Source organism: Dromaius novaehollandiae, chromosome 7 (assembly GCF_036370855.1).
Source record: "Dromaius novaehollandiae isolate bDroNov1 chromosome 7, bDroNov1.hap1, whole genome shotgun sequence".
NCBI classification, from domain to species: Eukaryota; Metazoa; Chordata; class Aves; order Casuariiformes; family Dromaiidae; genus Dromaius; species Dromaius novaehollandiae.
Window position 1 is genome coordinate 11,892,983 of NC_088104.1, and position 14,680 is coordinate 11,907,662.

Below are 14,680 nucleotides of genomic sequence, written 5' to 3' on the forward strand. Positions count from 1 at the left end.
TTCTCCCCATCCATGAAAGCTGGGAAGATTTTTTTTTTATTTCTTTCAAAAGAAAACTGGTATTTTTACATGATCGTGTGGTCACCCAAAGTAAGGTGCTTTAGGGAAAACACTTACTACTGTAAGAATTATGGTAAAAGTGCAGGCAGTACTAATTTATTCTGGCTGTCTGAAAGATAAAAGTCTGAAGGGAAAAAAAAATGATGGAAGAGCCAGTTTGGTGCATGGCTTGGAAGGAGTGGTGAGGACCTGTGTCCACCTCCTCTCACAGCGGATCGCGATGCTCTGCCGTTCGGATGTGGCACTCAGCATTTTCGCCTTCTGCCCCGTCCCGCTCACCGCGGTCTCAGGCAGAGCAGCGACGGGGGGGTCTGCGCGTCGGCTCAGGCAGGTTTGCGCACGGCCGCTTTCCTCTGCCGGGCTCGGAGCAGATCCTGGAGACGGGATATTTCTGATTTGCAAGGATAAGAGGGGACGTGGCCTCCTGGCTGCCGTTGCAGGCATGCAGGCAGGGGAGAGGTGGCGGCGGCTGGGGTGAAACGAGGACAGACGCACGTCCTGCCAAAAATGCTCGAGTGACAGCAGGACGTGACGGCGTGGGGCCCGGACGCATGGAGCCGGATGGGGCTGGGTTCCCGAGTGGAGGGGAGCCACCGGCGGGCCGTCCCGGGCGCGGGGCTGGCCTCCTCGGGCGCTGCAGGAGCGAGCACCGCGATGCTGCGGCGTGCCCTGCGGCTCCCACCCCGCCGGCTGCCCCGGCTCCGGTGCGGGAAGCCCCTCCAGGGGTCAAAATCTAATTTGGGACCTGCTGCCTTGGCACCCAGAAGCATCGCTTTTCTGTGCAGCACCCCGCTGCATGTTTCTGTAGCCTCCCTTGCATGTGTTTCGTGTTATCCCAGCCCCAACGATCGAGAGTTGGCCGGAAAGTATGTTATGAAGTTCAGAGGGAGCATTTCATTCCCCGATTTGATCTGGATCCTTCAAGCATCTCAGATTGTTTCATTTCAAGGATGGGAACAGAAGAAAACATATCTTGTTATGTTTGGAGAACATAATTAATGTCTTTTGGCTTTGTGCACCAGCTTTAACAGAGGACATGCCAACCCAAATGATGGGGGTGGGGGGGTGTTATAATCCATGCTACTACCCTACACCATGAGACTTTTACTGGTGTAGAGGTGTCTTGAAATACCCCTTCCCCTGTCACCCTGAGGTTACGTTCTCATCTTGGACGTGAGACCGGGGTGCACCTCAGTTCCTCGTTGGCATGGTGGTGGAAGGATTCCCACAGGCATAATCTCACACAACATGAAGACCGCTCAACATATGCTTTATGGGTGTCAGTAGGGTAGGTAAGACTTGCAGTGTGTTTTGCTGTGTGTTACAAATACTGTGCAGCACCCTCCGTGCTGCAGACTTCAACTCTAGGTCACAGCCATTGAAAGATTCGCTGTGACTGGCAAGCCGAATTATCTCGGGGCTCCTGTCACGTTATGTCAGCAGTGGTGTCCTGAACAAGGGGACGGTGTGGATCCCCATCTCTGGTGTTCCAGGTTGGCAATGAGAAGTGAGTCAACTCTTCTAATGCCCATATGAGAAATCAATATATCCCATTCAGCCATCTTTCTCTAGTCTTCAGGCTGTGCAGGAGACATGGAGAGCTCCAGAAATGGAGGTCACTGTACTTGCAAGAATGGCCACTCTTTGAAGATGATGTAGGCTGTGAAGTTTGTAACATCTCTGCGGAATTGTCACTAAAGGTCAACATAGAAACTCCCACTCTTGGCGTGTCCCCTGTGATGAGCTTCAGCCAGTGACTTACTGACTGTGCAGCCAGTTTGCCCAAGGCAGCGTATGCATTTGGGCATGTTTTTAAATTACACCCCACATTTATACACCTTCATCTATAGCAGCTTTTTCTTCGTCCCTTCCTTAATAAACAAAACCATTTGATTTAAGATGGTGGCTTTCAAATTTTCCAGTCTCAATGTTTTAATAGCGTGCATTATTTGGAAATTGTTGTTTCCCTTCCTCGGGGCAGTTCCAGGCTCTCTCCACCGAGCTGCAGCGTGCCAGTGGCTGGAACAGATGCGCGGACTTTCTGGCCTAGTACGCTGTCCTGGCACCAACTGCTTTAAAAACTGAACCATTTCATGAGCAATGATACTTCCAGAGATGGATTTCCAGTGGATTTGTATCTTGTGCTGGGTTTTCTAGTGTCCAAAAGGGATCAAAATGGGCACCACCACCACCACCACCCCCGCCCTCGTGCAGTGCCCCAGAAGAGAGGGAATCAGCTCACGCTCAAGGCCTGACTCCAGGGGTGGTGTGAATGCAATTGGCTCGATCCCCTTGGCCCTCGGAGCTCCAATTCAAGCGTGAGCACACTTGCTAAATGCCCCATACAAGGAGTCACAATGCCAGTTGCAATGCAGTCAGTGAAATAGTGCCCATTTAAGACAACCACGACCTATGCCTTTGATTTACAGCTGGTTTGGACACTTGCATTGCCATGGAGGCACCAAACCAGCTGTGTGCGAGAGCCAGAGCACATGAATAAATGCCTTGCACCTCACTCCATTTGCTTGTGAAGCGGATGCGTGCGTGGGATAGCTGCACGCCGAGCAGCGGAGAGCGCGGCTGCCTTCGCTGTAGTGCAGAGGCTCACGCCGGAGTTTTGTAGGGGCAGTGCAAGGCGAGCCTGCGTGTATATTTGTGAGGGCACTGTCTGGGGTAAGGGCAACAACACTGCCATTGTGCGAGCAAACAGGGACTGATTTTTAATCTACATCAGATGTAGGCAAGGAAGGAGGTCACCTTTAGTGATCTTGTAAACATAACCTCCTCTGTCTCGTACTGTTTGAGTTTGCAAGCTGGATCCAAAGCAAACGATGGGAACACAAAAGAGGCGGTGGGAGGGCATCTTGTGATGTGCTGGGACAAATGGGATGCTTAGTAAAACAGAAGGTGTTCCCATGACTTTTGGCAAGGGATATAGGTTTACAGTCCACAGCCTCTCTGGTAGTCTTGAAGCGACGAGAGAACCAGCGATATCAGAGGTTTTGTGTCGATGAAAGGAACATGTATATAATTTATCTTGTCTGAGGAACTAGAGGCTGTTTCCAGTGGGAAAGCTGAGCTGTAATTAGGTTGCCAATGAGCCTTGTATACAAACCGGTCGGTTCTATAAACTACGTGTTCAAAAGCATCCCTTCTCCTAGGGACTAACCAAGGAAGAATTCGAGCGTTATTTCCAGGGAGCTGATTGATGCCAGCTTTCTGAAACCAGATGCTCGGCAGCCAGCCACTGCACTTAAAGTAATTGAAAGCCTTTAGGCCTGTTGGCTTTTTTAGACTGTCACTAAACCCCACAGCTGCAAGGGGATGCTTCGGTGGAGGAGTACCCGTCTTCATTCATCTGTAGCTGTTGGAGTGCTTATTTACAAACGTGCAGGGCTCACAGCCGAACCTGGGAACCTTAATGGTGCTGGTTGGGATGCAGAGATCTCACATGGACACAGGAGATGGTGCATGTTGTTTTTTTTTTTTTTTTTTTAATTACACTGACTTAGAAATACCTCTTAAGTAAAACTGGTTGAGAAGCGGGGTAGCAAGGACCTTATGGAATAGCCAACCTGGAAGACGTTTTGCTGCCAAGCCGTAGGTTCAAACCAGTCAGGTGACATGAGGCCTCCCCAGTCCCCACTAGAACATGTCACTAAGGGGTTGCAACTGCGTGCAGGAGGACACATGCATCTCTTGCATGCCCTCAGCTTTGCTGTTGTCAGTCTCTCATGCATGATAGTCCTAATTCCCCGAGGTGGGACTGTGGAGGATTTGTTTGTTTGTAATAGCCTGAATGAATCTGTCTGTCTTGGTAAGTGATGTGGCTCCCAGCACCATACCCAGACCACCACACAGTCTGGTGTGTTTATTTTCACAGCAAGCTCACGCATTCTTCCATTCCCATCTTACTTTTTCTCTATATAGATAGAGAAAGAAGAGAATGATTTTTATGAAACACCAGCCAGCCCAGTAAACACAGAAGCACTATCAAGAGCCCCCTCTTTTATAGCATTTGAGGGCGCAGCAGCAATCAGTAATCTTCAAAGCTCGGGGTCTGCAGCGGGCAGGGAAGCACGGAGGAAGACAGCGTTTTGCTGAGCGACGTGGGCTGGAGGAGGCCAGGCAGGAAGCCTGGCTTCAGCCGCCCCATTTATTGACACAGCGGCTCTGCTAGGAAAATCTGATGCCATAATAAGACACAGTAGAAAACTGACCACAGGCTGGTTGTTCTGTCTCCTCATGCTGGCTACATGCAGTGAGTAGTACGATCTCATCGATGCTGCCACAGTCCTTGGGTGCCCTGAAGTATGTCTCTGCTGAATGCTGTGCCTCTGAAACATATTCATCTGGTTTGAAAAGCAGTATTTCAAAAGATCAGCTGCTGTGTTGCCCCTTCTCCATCCCTTCTTTTTTTAAATGATTGTCAGGGCAGTTCTTTTTCTCTGTTTCCTTTTGTGGTAAACAGGGAGAGTGGATGTGCATTGCTATTCTGAGGCTGTTTGCAGAGCTTGCTCAGCTACATTAACAAATGCATCCTTTATTAGCCGTGAAGCAAAGTGGTAAAGCTGGTTACTTTACCAGCCTGGAGCAAAGAATGAACCTAAATGTTGAAGGAACAATGCAGTTTCTTCTCTAGCTGTTCACAACTTCAAATTGAATATTTTTGCTACTCCAGTAACAGTGGAAGTCATGGTACCAGTCTGGGCCTGACTGCCTCCTAGCTTAGCCAAGCCTCCGCGCTGGCACACGAGTGAACCCGGGGCTGCTCTGAGCGGCAGAAGTGCTGGTTGTCTTCTGCAGAGGTGTAAACTGCAGCGCTCCGCACAGCTGGCTTGCATAGCGCTGCGCACGAGGAAGCAGACGTACTGAATATTTACTCTGTGGGTAAGAACGTCTCATAACAACATGCTACTGAAATATGCTCTCAGGAGCTGCTGTAAATGTTTGCTTGTCATGTTAAGCACTGAATCAGTGCAAACCAGAAGGGTGCAAAACGGCACACTGAAATGAGGCGAATACTGGGGAACCATCATCTGGAGAGAGGAGGATCAGAGGGTAACGTATTTCAGGCAAATTCTGATGACACGGCTGGAGCGTGCAGTCTCGACCAGCTAACCGTAGTTGCGCCAGGGTAGGACTTGATGATAGCAAACAGTGATTCCTCACTTAAAACAGGACATTTTGCAGCGCTCCGTGTGCAGCAGGACGATGGTGCTGTAGCGAGCAGAGGCAGCTGCATCGCCGCCCAGCACCTTCGGTGCCGGCTGTTGCCCGATGCCTTTCTCACCGCTTTCTTTCAGGCCATGGAGAATGTCACTGCGGGGAGTGCAAGTGCCATGCTGGTTACATCGGGGACAACTGCAACTGCTCCACCAAGACCGACAGCTGTGTTTCCAACGACGGTCAGATGTGCAGCGGCCGAGGCAACTGCGTCTGTGGGAAGTGTCAGTGCACCGAACCCGGGGCTTTTGGAGAGACGTGTGAGAAATGTCCCACCTGTCCAGGTGTCTGTAGCACTAAAAGGTACTCATGGCGGTTTCCAGGAGGGATTTGTTGCTGGTAGGAAGGGAAACTGGTTCCTTGAAGCCTTTTCAGCTACTCCGCAAGCCTGCCACAGTGTGGGCACTTGCTAGGCTCCCCTGCAGCCTGAGAGTATCCCAAGAAAAGGGATTGCGGAGGGATTAGCCTGCCCCAGGCATACCGTCTTGTGTTCGGCTGTGTTGCAGGCACCGTGTGCACACCACAGAGCAGCAAGCGTTGCACCCTGAGTTGCACATTTCTGGGCCCAAAGAGCCCTGAGCTGCAGATCAGGGGATGACTCCTGCTCCGCAGTGACGGGGGTCTCCTGGACGTCAGCTCGAGACTGGCAGAAAGCAATCCATGCTGTCCACCTTGATCTGAAGCAGGATGAATTTTGCAATAGCTGACATGCAGCTCCTGACATCCAAAGGGCAAACAGTCCAAAACCTGCAAAATCTGCAGCTTTATGAATCCACCCCCAAAATAAAGTCATCCTTGAGCTGGAGATGGTTGGCCATAACATTTCTCTCTCATTTGTGGTGCAAATGTGCAACAAACACACCACCAACACATCAAGATTCCCTTTCAGAAATGGTGTAGGTGGCAGGCTTGAGAGTCCATGTGCTTTTTGAAGGATGCTAAATCTTTCTCTCTGTGTATCTTTTTGAAGGGACTGCATTGAATGCAAGCTGTTTAACTCAGGAAGACTGGCTGATAACCAAACCTGCCAAAAACACTGCAAGGATGAGATCATCACACTTGTGGATGTTCTCAGTAAGTACACAGCAGCAGAAGGCAGTAGCCAGTGACTGATGCACTGAGCACATCTTTTAACCAGGTCAAGATGTATTTTTAAAGAAAGCCTCAGGTAGCACCCTGTATTTAGAAAGCATAGTAGGTGAGCCTGTCTCCAGCCTGCGATCTGTATTGGTTTGAATGTTCACGTTAGCAGTTCTCTCTTGCTTTTATGTTATTATTTCCATATTAACGGCACATTACACCTGCAGTTTCGATGCTAAGTAAAAATAATTTGATTTTAAATTACATGTTAAATTCTGGATCCAAGCAGTGGTACATGATGGTAATACAGCGACCTTGCTCCCTTTTGGAAGGAAACTCATCAGTTTTGTTTAATGAAGTCATTTAGAAGGAATAATTATTCTTATTAATTGGACATGCTGGTTTGTTATAGATGTAAGACAGCCTTTTCCCTCTATTGTAAGGATATTCATATGTAAGTCTTGGATGTGCATTCGCTATTGATGTTCTGCTTGAGAGCAGCTGTGACTCTAATTTTCTGAATTAACATCTTGGTGGTTAACGTTTCATGTCCTGCTACATGCTGCTTCCTTGTCTGCCAAGAGCCGCACTCTTACCTTCCTCCAGAGGTGCAGATTTCCCTTTGTTCGTGAGAGAGTTATAATGAAGTTTATAAAGAGGAGGGCAGTATGAAATCAGCTTCCAGGGTGATGGCTTGGAGATCCTTGCAACCATCTAGTGAGGAGGAAACTGCTGCAGTTAAGTGACACCCCTTAGCTCTCCTCACAGACCAGGCTGGACCAGATTGCAAAGAAACGTTTCACTGTCACAGCATGAGACCTCCCCAGGTGGGGAGGGAGTGACCTCAATAACATTTGCATATATAAAATGGCAACAGTTCCCTCTCTAGATTATCAAGACCACTGCTTTGAGGAGCCTAAAGTCAGAGGAATCTCCTACACTGAAAAAATACTCAACTTCTAAAAGGGCTTTCCCTAAGAGGCATCATATTGCTGAGATTTTTGCTTGCCTGCATGGCTGAGATATGGAGAATATAAATGAGGAAAGATGGGCCAGATTCATCAACTGGCATAAGCCAGCATATCTCCATGTGAGCAAGCAGAGCCTGTGAAACCAGGCTAGACCCCAGTTATAACCTAGAAACTTACTGCAACTTCCAGCACGCCTTTCCGGGCAAGAGAAAATGAGGCAGCTGGCTAGATCATAGTGGGTTTAAAGAAGTTAATTGGCAGCTTCCAAGCAATGACCTGGATCCTTTGCAGCACTGCAGCCCCATGGAGTGTGCCCGGGCCCGGTCACAAGATTTGCTTACCTGCCGCTCTAAACATCCAAGCCCACTCCTCTTAACCCAGTGGCGACACATTGTGCCACTGCCCCGGGGCAGTTGTCTGTGCAAGGAGCAACGAGAATAGCATGAGAGCAGATTAAAGGAAAGATTAGACAAACCATGAGAGAGTGCAAAAGCTCAAAACATTCCCATAAAAATGTGCTCTCCAAACTTTCTGAGAATACATCTAGGCTTCTTGGAAGAAGTGAGCTTGTAAGAGAAAGCAAAACTGTTTTGGAGATGATGAGTTTGGCTTTGGTTGCAGTGACTGTTAAAAATCATCCTCAGCAAGCTCCTCTCCTGCCTTTTGTGCCCTCTTCTAGAGGTCACCCCCCATGTGTGCATGTCCCAGCAGACGACTGCTCTTTCTCCTCCTTCCTCCCAAGCGTCATTTGGGGAGTCCCTGCATACTGTCTGAAGGGGTAGAGGGGACCAAACTGTGACAGCTCTAATCCCAGTCCTGCCCCCAGCCTTGGCAATACACCTTGCAGAGAGGGATAGAGAGGTTGGATGTTTTTCGGTTCAAGCAAGGATGAATTATGTCATTTGTAACCATCCACATTTGACATTTTTTTCCCCTCCTTTTTTCCCATAGTTCATAGAGGTAGGAATGCTATACATTGCATGCCCTTTCTTTCCCTTCCTCCCAAGCTGCTTGCAGGTAACGTTTTTCCCATTGACTCTTCTCATATACCATGTCTAACTTTTAAATTACATGACCGGTGGGATTTCCTACCTTTTCCTTTGGGAAGCTCACTCTTGTTCTTTCCATCCTCCCTGCAGTTTGCTGGGGAGTGAACCTGTATCAACTCACTGCAGGGGGTTAGAAGACCATTTTATATACTTTCAAACCACAGGAAGCTCCTTTCTGATGACTGGGCTGGCCTGTGCGTGTCAGAAGCCAGCAAATACTGGGGATTAGAGCTTGGTATTGCGCCACGGCAAAGCCAGCTCTGAACTGCCTGCACCCTGGGAGGTTAGGCTGGCCTGTGGTTTGCCAGTTCCCCCATTGCTTTCAGAGAAAAACACAGCCAAATTTCTGGTTTAAGACTTTTGGGGAAATTATGCTTATTCTTCTTTTGAACTCCTGCAGTCAGGTTCTGGGAAGTGCTGAGCTCTTGGGAGCTCAGAGCACTCGGCGTCTTGAAGATGGGGGCTGCTAAAGACAGAGCTAAAACAAAATGTTCCTAGAGCAAGTGCTCAGGGACTGCAGGCGTCTTCGCAGGCAGACTCAGCCAAAGCACTTTTATATTATGTAACACATGTTAAAAATTCCTGCTGAAAGGCAGAACACTGATATTTGCCACCTGGAGCCAGGACACTTAGGTCTGTGCTGTCCCAGGGACCCTTTTAAGTATCACGCTACAAGGAACATGTCCTGCAAGTTCCCAAGCTCCGTTTTGGCTCTGGGTTTGAAGTAGCCAGTGCTTCAAAGCTTTGTGAAGCAGAGGCATCCGACATTGGGCTCGTGAGCCAGAGTTATGCCTTTTGGGAGGTTTGTATGACTTGCATTACATTCTGCAGAATCTCCTTCACTTTTGCAATATTAAATTTATGGTCTTGATGGCTCCAGAGAGTGCTCTTTAACATGAAAGGAGTGTGACAAGACCAGTGTTAGCCTGAGCCTGCCAGAGCACATGTTTCTCAGTGCCTGACAGCTCAGTGGATCCACCACTCCTCTCTCTGGGGATGTGTGATCTGTGAAAGCTAGTGAACGCCCACGGAAATCATTACTATTTGAGCCTTTAATCACCATATGTATTAGCGGAATAATGGTGAAAGTATGGGACTGAAAATAGTTGGGCTTGGAGGAACTAAGATTCACTGCTGAAAAGTACAGGAGAGTGTTAGGCAAGAAACGTGGCAGTTTTGTCTGTTTAAATCAAAATTAGTACTTTGCTTTGTGAGAGCAATCGGCAATTCTCCAGCCCTGCCTTCAATGCCACTGGTGCAGACAGAGCGGGTTGTACGAGCATGAGGTAGAAACAGCTGAGGTTCGTCCACACCAGGCATCCCACCAGTACTTGTTAGAGGTGCCGTGGCAGCTGGGCTCGGCGCCGTTGAAGTTGAGGTTATTCGTCTTCCGAATGAAAGCAGGTCAAAGACATTGAGAGGAAAGACAAACAGAAGGGAGAGGGAGAAGGGGCTGAAATAGTAGTGGTCATTAATGCAGTCATTTTTCAGTGTGATGGACACACGCAGATACTACCGACAAGGAAAGCTGTGGGAAGCAGTTTCCAGGTGCTTAAACCAAGGTCACTTCTTTGTCAGCCAAGAGGACCTGGGTGCCCAAATCTCTTACTTGAAAATCTGAGTCCACAAGCCCAGCCCATAAGGAGATGTGCCCTTGCAGAGCTGCTTGGCATGCCTTAAGATGCTGCCCCATCCGCTCCTTACCTTCACTGTAAAAGAGTGCCCTGGTGCTGTGTCAGTGTAAGGAAGCAATTTTGCTGAAATCATCACTGAAGTTATAGCTCTATCAGCAAACCGCAAATTATCACTTTATTGAAATTTCTTAATGGCTTCTGTGAAACAGCATTTCTGCAGAAGCACCTCTTCTGCAGAAGAAGTGATCAGAGCAGCAACAGCGTCTGCTTGGTGCTAATGTTATGTTAAAAAAAAACAGGCAAGCAAGCAGCACCCATTTCTGTGGAAATCAAGTATTTGCCTTTCTTGCAACTCCCCCATCTCCACATCCTCTCCTTCCACTAACTCCTCCCTTCCTCCTGTTTCCTTCCCTCCCCCTCCCCCTTTTTCCTCTTGTATCTCGTCCTTTAAAAATAAACTTCTTAGCTATTTCCGGAGCTGAAGCAGTTCGGCTCAGCTGGAATGCAAGCCGGCGATGGCCTGTGCTTCTCATAGTAGCCCCATTCGTCTTACACTCACGGCTCTCCTCAGGGAACGAGTCAGTGTCCATCACTTTTCTTCAGCTTTCAGACTTCAAGCAGTTTAGCAAATGAAGAAGAAAGTGGCATTTATTTCCAAAGTGGACTTGTGTGAAGGAAAAGTGTATATGTGTATGAGATTGCTGCTCTTTGCCCTGCCTCTTCCATTAAGTGCAAAGTTTTCTTGAAAAGTCTGGACACTGCTCTTTATTATTATTTGTACTGTGACGGGCTTTGCCCGCCTCAGCATCCCGGTCTGCTCAGTGCCGTAGGAACGGCTGAGCTTAGAAAGGGGCTGCTAAAACGCTTCCTCCAGGCATCGCTGGTGATCGGTCTAGAGGCCCAGTAGCCCGCCTCGGCACGCTTGGCTAGCAAATGCTGAGCCTTTTTTGCTGCTGAGCACTGCCAGAGGGACGCGGCAGTTTTCGCACCTAGCCCAGGCCAGCAGAGCGCTCGGTGTCTCACATTTAGGCTGCAGCACCACGCTGGCTGCGTGCCTCGGCTTAACTTGTGGAGAGGAAGGAGGTGGCATCGCTGTCACCTCAGGTGTCTGAAATGCCCGGCGTGCACGCTCCTGCTGGCCCCGGTTGCCCAGCCCGGCAGCCTGCGCCTGCGCTTGCTCCTTGCCCTGGTTCCCGTCAGAAGCCAGATTTTCACACAGATCTTTATCACACTGTGCTGTTTTCCAAGGTCCCTTTTTGGTCTGTATTCCTCCCTTCCCTGGCATCCGTGGAAAGCAGGGCTCAGCTTGCAGAGAGCACTTCAAAGCTCCCCTTGGGCACTCGTGTTTATTCCTGGGGGGGGGGGGGGGTCCCTTTAAAGTTAACTAAATCCATCCAGGCTTACTCTTAGACAAGTCTTCCTGTGGAGGGACCAGGTGTAGATGCAAAGCTAAGGCACCACGGTGGCAGGTTTTACGTTTTTTGGGGTTTTTTTTCCCCTCCTCCCCCTCCTTCGCTTCCCCCATGTTGTGCTGATGGCTCCGCTGTTGCAGCCCCTGGAAGGGGGCCGTAATGTGCACCACATGTACCGCAGGAAGCCCCTCGTAGCTGAAGGAATTCACAGTCCCAGGGTTGCAGAGCTCCAGAAGGCACGGCCAGCCCCGAGGCCGGGCCGTTGGACGGAGCGGGGCTTTTCCTCCTGCGCAGAGACGGCCGCTGAGCCGAGGGCTTTCAGCCTGGAAGGCCGCGGGGTGGCTGCCCCGCCTCGCGCTTCCCGCGGGGTCCCGGTGTCTGCCGGGGTCAGCGACGCTCTTCGTTTCCTTCCAGAGACGGACGACCAGAACTCGGTCCTGTGCGCCTACCCCGTCAACGACTGCGTCATGAAGTTCACCTACTCGGAGCTGGCCAGTGGGAAGTCCAACCTCACCGTCCTCAGAGAGCCAGGTTGGCCCTGCTTTGGGTTTCGTTTTAGTAGCGCAGGCTGCTTCCCCAAGAGGCGACAGGCTACTGCTGAACGTGCCTGGCTAGCAGGAAGGCACGTGGGAGCAAAAGAAGCCGAGTGATTTAAAAACGAGGTGTTTTACAGTGCCGAGACCCTGATCCAAATGCTCCCAACTTAGTTAAAAAAAAAAAAAAAAAAAAAAGGATTCTGACTGAGAGTGAAATTTGCATCTGAGTCTCCAGCGTTGCCACCAAATGGCTGAGGAGCTCTATGCCAGATCGGGATGACGAAATTCAAAACAGCTATTTATGTACACATCATGTATGGATTTTTAAATACATCCACTCTCAGTGAAAAGGGGGGCGCAGGACACCTGGTGCTATCGCTCTTTGAGCCAGGATGTGAGGAACACCTGGACCACCTCTGGAGCTTTTTGAATTTCCAAGAACTAGCGCTGCTGCAAGCAGCACAATGTAGCCGTGTTCCTGCTGCCCTCCCCTGAGGCCGCCGAGGACAGCTGTGTTTCCCAGCATGGGCTGCGGGGATTATTTTAGTCACGTGCAATGCAGCTTCTCAAAGAAGGGCCCTTGTGGTATCGCAGGATGAGCTGGCCAGCACCCAGCAGTAGCTGCTAGCGGTCTGCCCTGGTCCTCTGAAACACAGGCCAGTATGGGAAAAGTCCGAAGAGACTGCACGTTTTATTTGTGCTGCAGCTTACACTTAATTGAAAGAGCAGTTGGTTAGCTGACAATTAATATGCCTATTTAAAATGTCCAGTAATCACCTGTTTTCGTGTCAGTGTGGGCCAGAAGCTGAAGTACATTTTGCTGCAGGCAGAGTGCTAATTTCAGGCCTTAACCACCTGTGCCTGCAGAGGAGGTACCCTGCACTAAAAACAGGCTTCAGGGGTGGTTGGGGCAGGGCTTCTCAACCAAAGTGCTGTGTGAAAGCCTGGACCTGCGGATGTCAGTGAGACCTTTGCCTTTGACCTCCATCTGGCCAGGAATATTTGCTCTTAGATTTCAAAAGTTGCTTCAGTTTCAGAAAGGACTATTGTGTTGGGGGTTTTTTTTGTTTTTGTTTTTGTGGTTTTTTTTTTTTTTGATTTAGTCACTCTTGCTAGCACTGTGCTGAGGCCACTTGAGCAGTGGCTGTGATCCGGGGCTTTACTTGCCGGTATCCTAATCTGTGAGGTGCATCTGCGTGACAGCTGGTTTCTTTCTCCTCCTCCCCAGAGTGCGGCTCAGCACCCAATGCCCTGACCATCTTGCTGGTCGTGGGGGGCAGCATCTTGCTGATCGGCATCCTGCTGCTGGCAGCCTGGAAGCTGCTGGTCACCATTCACGACCGGCGGGAGTTTGCCAGGTTCCAAAGCGAGCGCTCCCGGGCGAGATACGAAATGGTGAGTGGGGGTGTTGCGGGGAACAGGGGGGAGCTGGGCTGCGCAGGTGGCTCGGTAGCAATGGGGAAGGGTGGTGGATGTGGGGAATGTGCATGCCCAACCCACACCCTCGCTGGGGCAGAGACTGCCCATCGCTTCCCTGCAGCATCGTTTGGATTCAGGCACGTTGTGCCGTCTTCACCAGGGCAAGCTCCAAATAGTCTGCAAACTTATATCCAACTTTCTGGCTTTGTAATTCATTTTCCACCAGTGCTGGAGGGTTGAAGGAAGGTGGTGGTAGAGGGACAGGACAAATGCAAACTACTGCTGTACTGTGAGAGCCAGGTTTTGTGGTCAGGTTTATAGGGAGACAGTATGTGGAAAATGTCAGCGCTTGTCATGTGCGATCTGTTGGAAGTGGTCAGTTGGTCAGGTCTACGGGGAAGCATAAACTGTAAGGCTGCTCCTTTAGATAGGGTTGCTCAGCATTTGAGGGCATCACTTAGTGCAGGCAGGACGTAAGATGTGCTAGACCGGGCTCAGCTGGTACTGCAGCCCCTGTGGAGTCATGGCACTGTTTCCGTGTCTTAATGGCACGTTTCAGTCAAAGCCAAACAGAGTCATCTCCAAATTGATCGCAGTGGTGGAGGGTGAGGGTGGCATTATACATACTTTGGTCATCACACAATTTTGTTTTTTTCCTTACCTTTGCTCTTTCTGCCTGTTTTTATTTCTCCGAAGGCATCCAATCCTCTCTACCGAAAGCCTATTTCTACGCATAGCTTAGACTTCACATTCAACAAGCTCAACAAGTCTTATAATGGTACAGTTGACTGATCAGGCCTCAGCACGTGGGACTGCTGTGGGCAGTTGCTTGACTGTATTGCTGCTTCCTGACTTGAAGGTGAAATCCTCTGCGGGGGAGAGAATACCTTAAAACAGGACTGATCAGTGGCAGAAGCCTGTTGTTTGCACAGTAAGGAGAAACGGCTGAGTAGCGCTGTATGATTCTGGACACACGGACGCGAAGGTGGGCTCGCTGCCTGCGCTCACGGACTCCGAGCAGGGTGAGACTTCATACCCCAGCTTTCTGGATATATTAAACCTGCCAACTAAGTGAACCAAGTGCCATATTGCAGCTTTAGACATATCCCATTAGAAAGGGTGACTAGGCCAAAATCAGGGGAACCCATGCCATTGCAAGTTGTTAGGGGGAAATTAGCTTAAAAAAAGGGGGTGTTGGAAGTGTTTGTGTAAGAAAATAGGATACAGGAGTTCTGCACTCTTTAGGATTTTTTTTATATAAAAAAACAAAATAAAACTATTGTGCATATATGA

The 14,680-nt window shown here is 49.6% G+C and overlaps 1 protein-coding gene and 1 long non-coding RNA gene across 2 annotated transcripts in view; one reads left to right on the plus strand and one right to left on the minus strand.

The window, feature by feature from the left end:
- The window catches only part of ITGB5 (integrin subunit beta 5), a 79,963-nt gene extending 65,283 nt beyond the window's left edge, over positions 1 to 14,680 (plus strand). Inside the window, exons 11-15 of the mRNA XM_026121788.2 lie at positions 5,367 to 5,589; positions 6,257 to 6,360; positions 11,847 to 11,963; positions 13,197 to 13,363; positions 14,084 to 14,680. Coding sequence (XP_025977573.2) covers positions 5,367 to 5,589; positions 6,257 to 6,360; positions 11,847 to 11,963; positions 13,197 to 13,363; positions 14,084 to 14,179 — 707 coding nt within the window. The 3' untranslated portion in view covers positions 14,180 to 14,680. The remainder of the gene's footprint in view (positions 1 to 5,366; positions 5,590 to 6,256; positions 6,361 to 11,846; positions 11,964 to 13,196; positions 13,364 to 14,083) is intronic.
- LOC135328842 (uncharacterized) lies at positions 357 to 8,517 on the minus strand. The gene is made up of 3 exons (XR_010389934.1): positions 8,430 to 8,517; positions 7,679 to 7,754; positions 357 to 7,080 (listed from the first exon to the last, which is right to left on the minus strand). It is a non-coding gene; the product is annotated as an uncharacterized LOC135328842 (long non-coding RNA).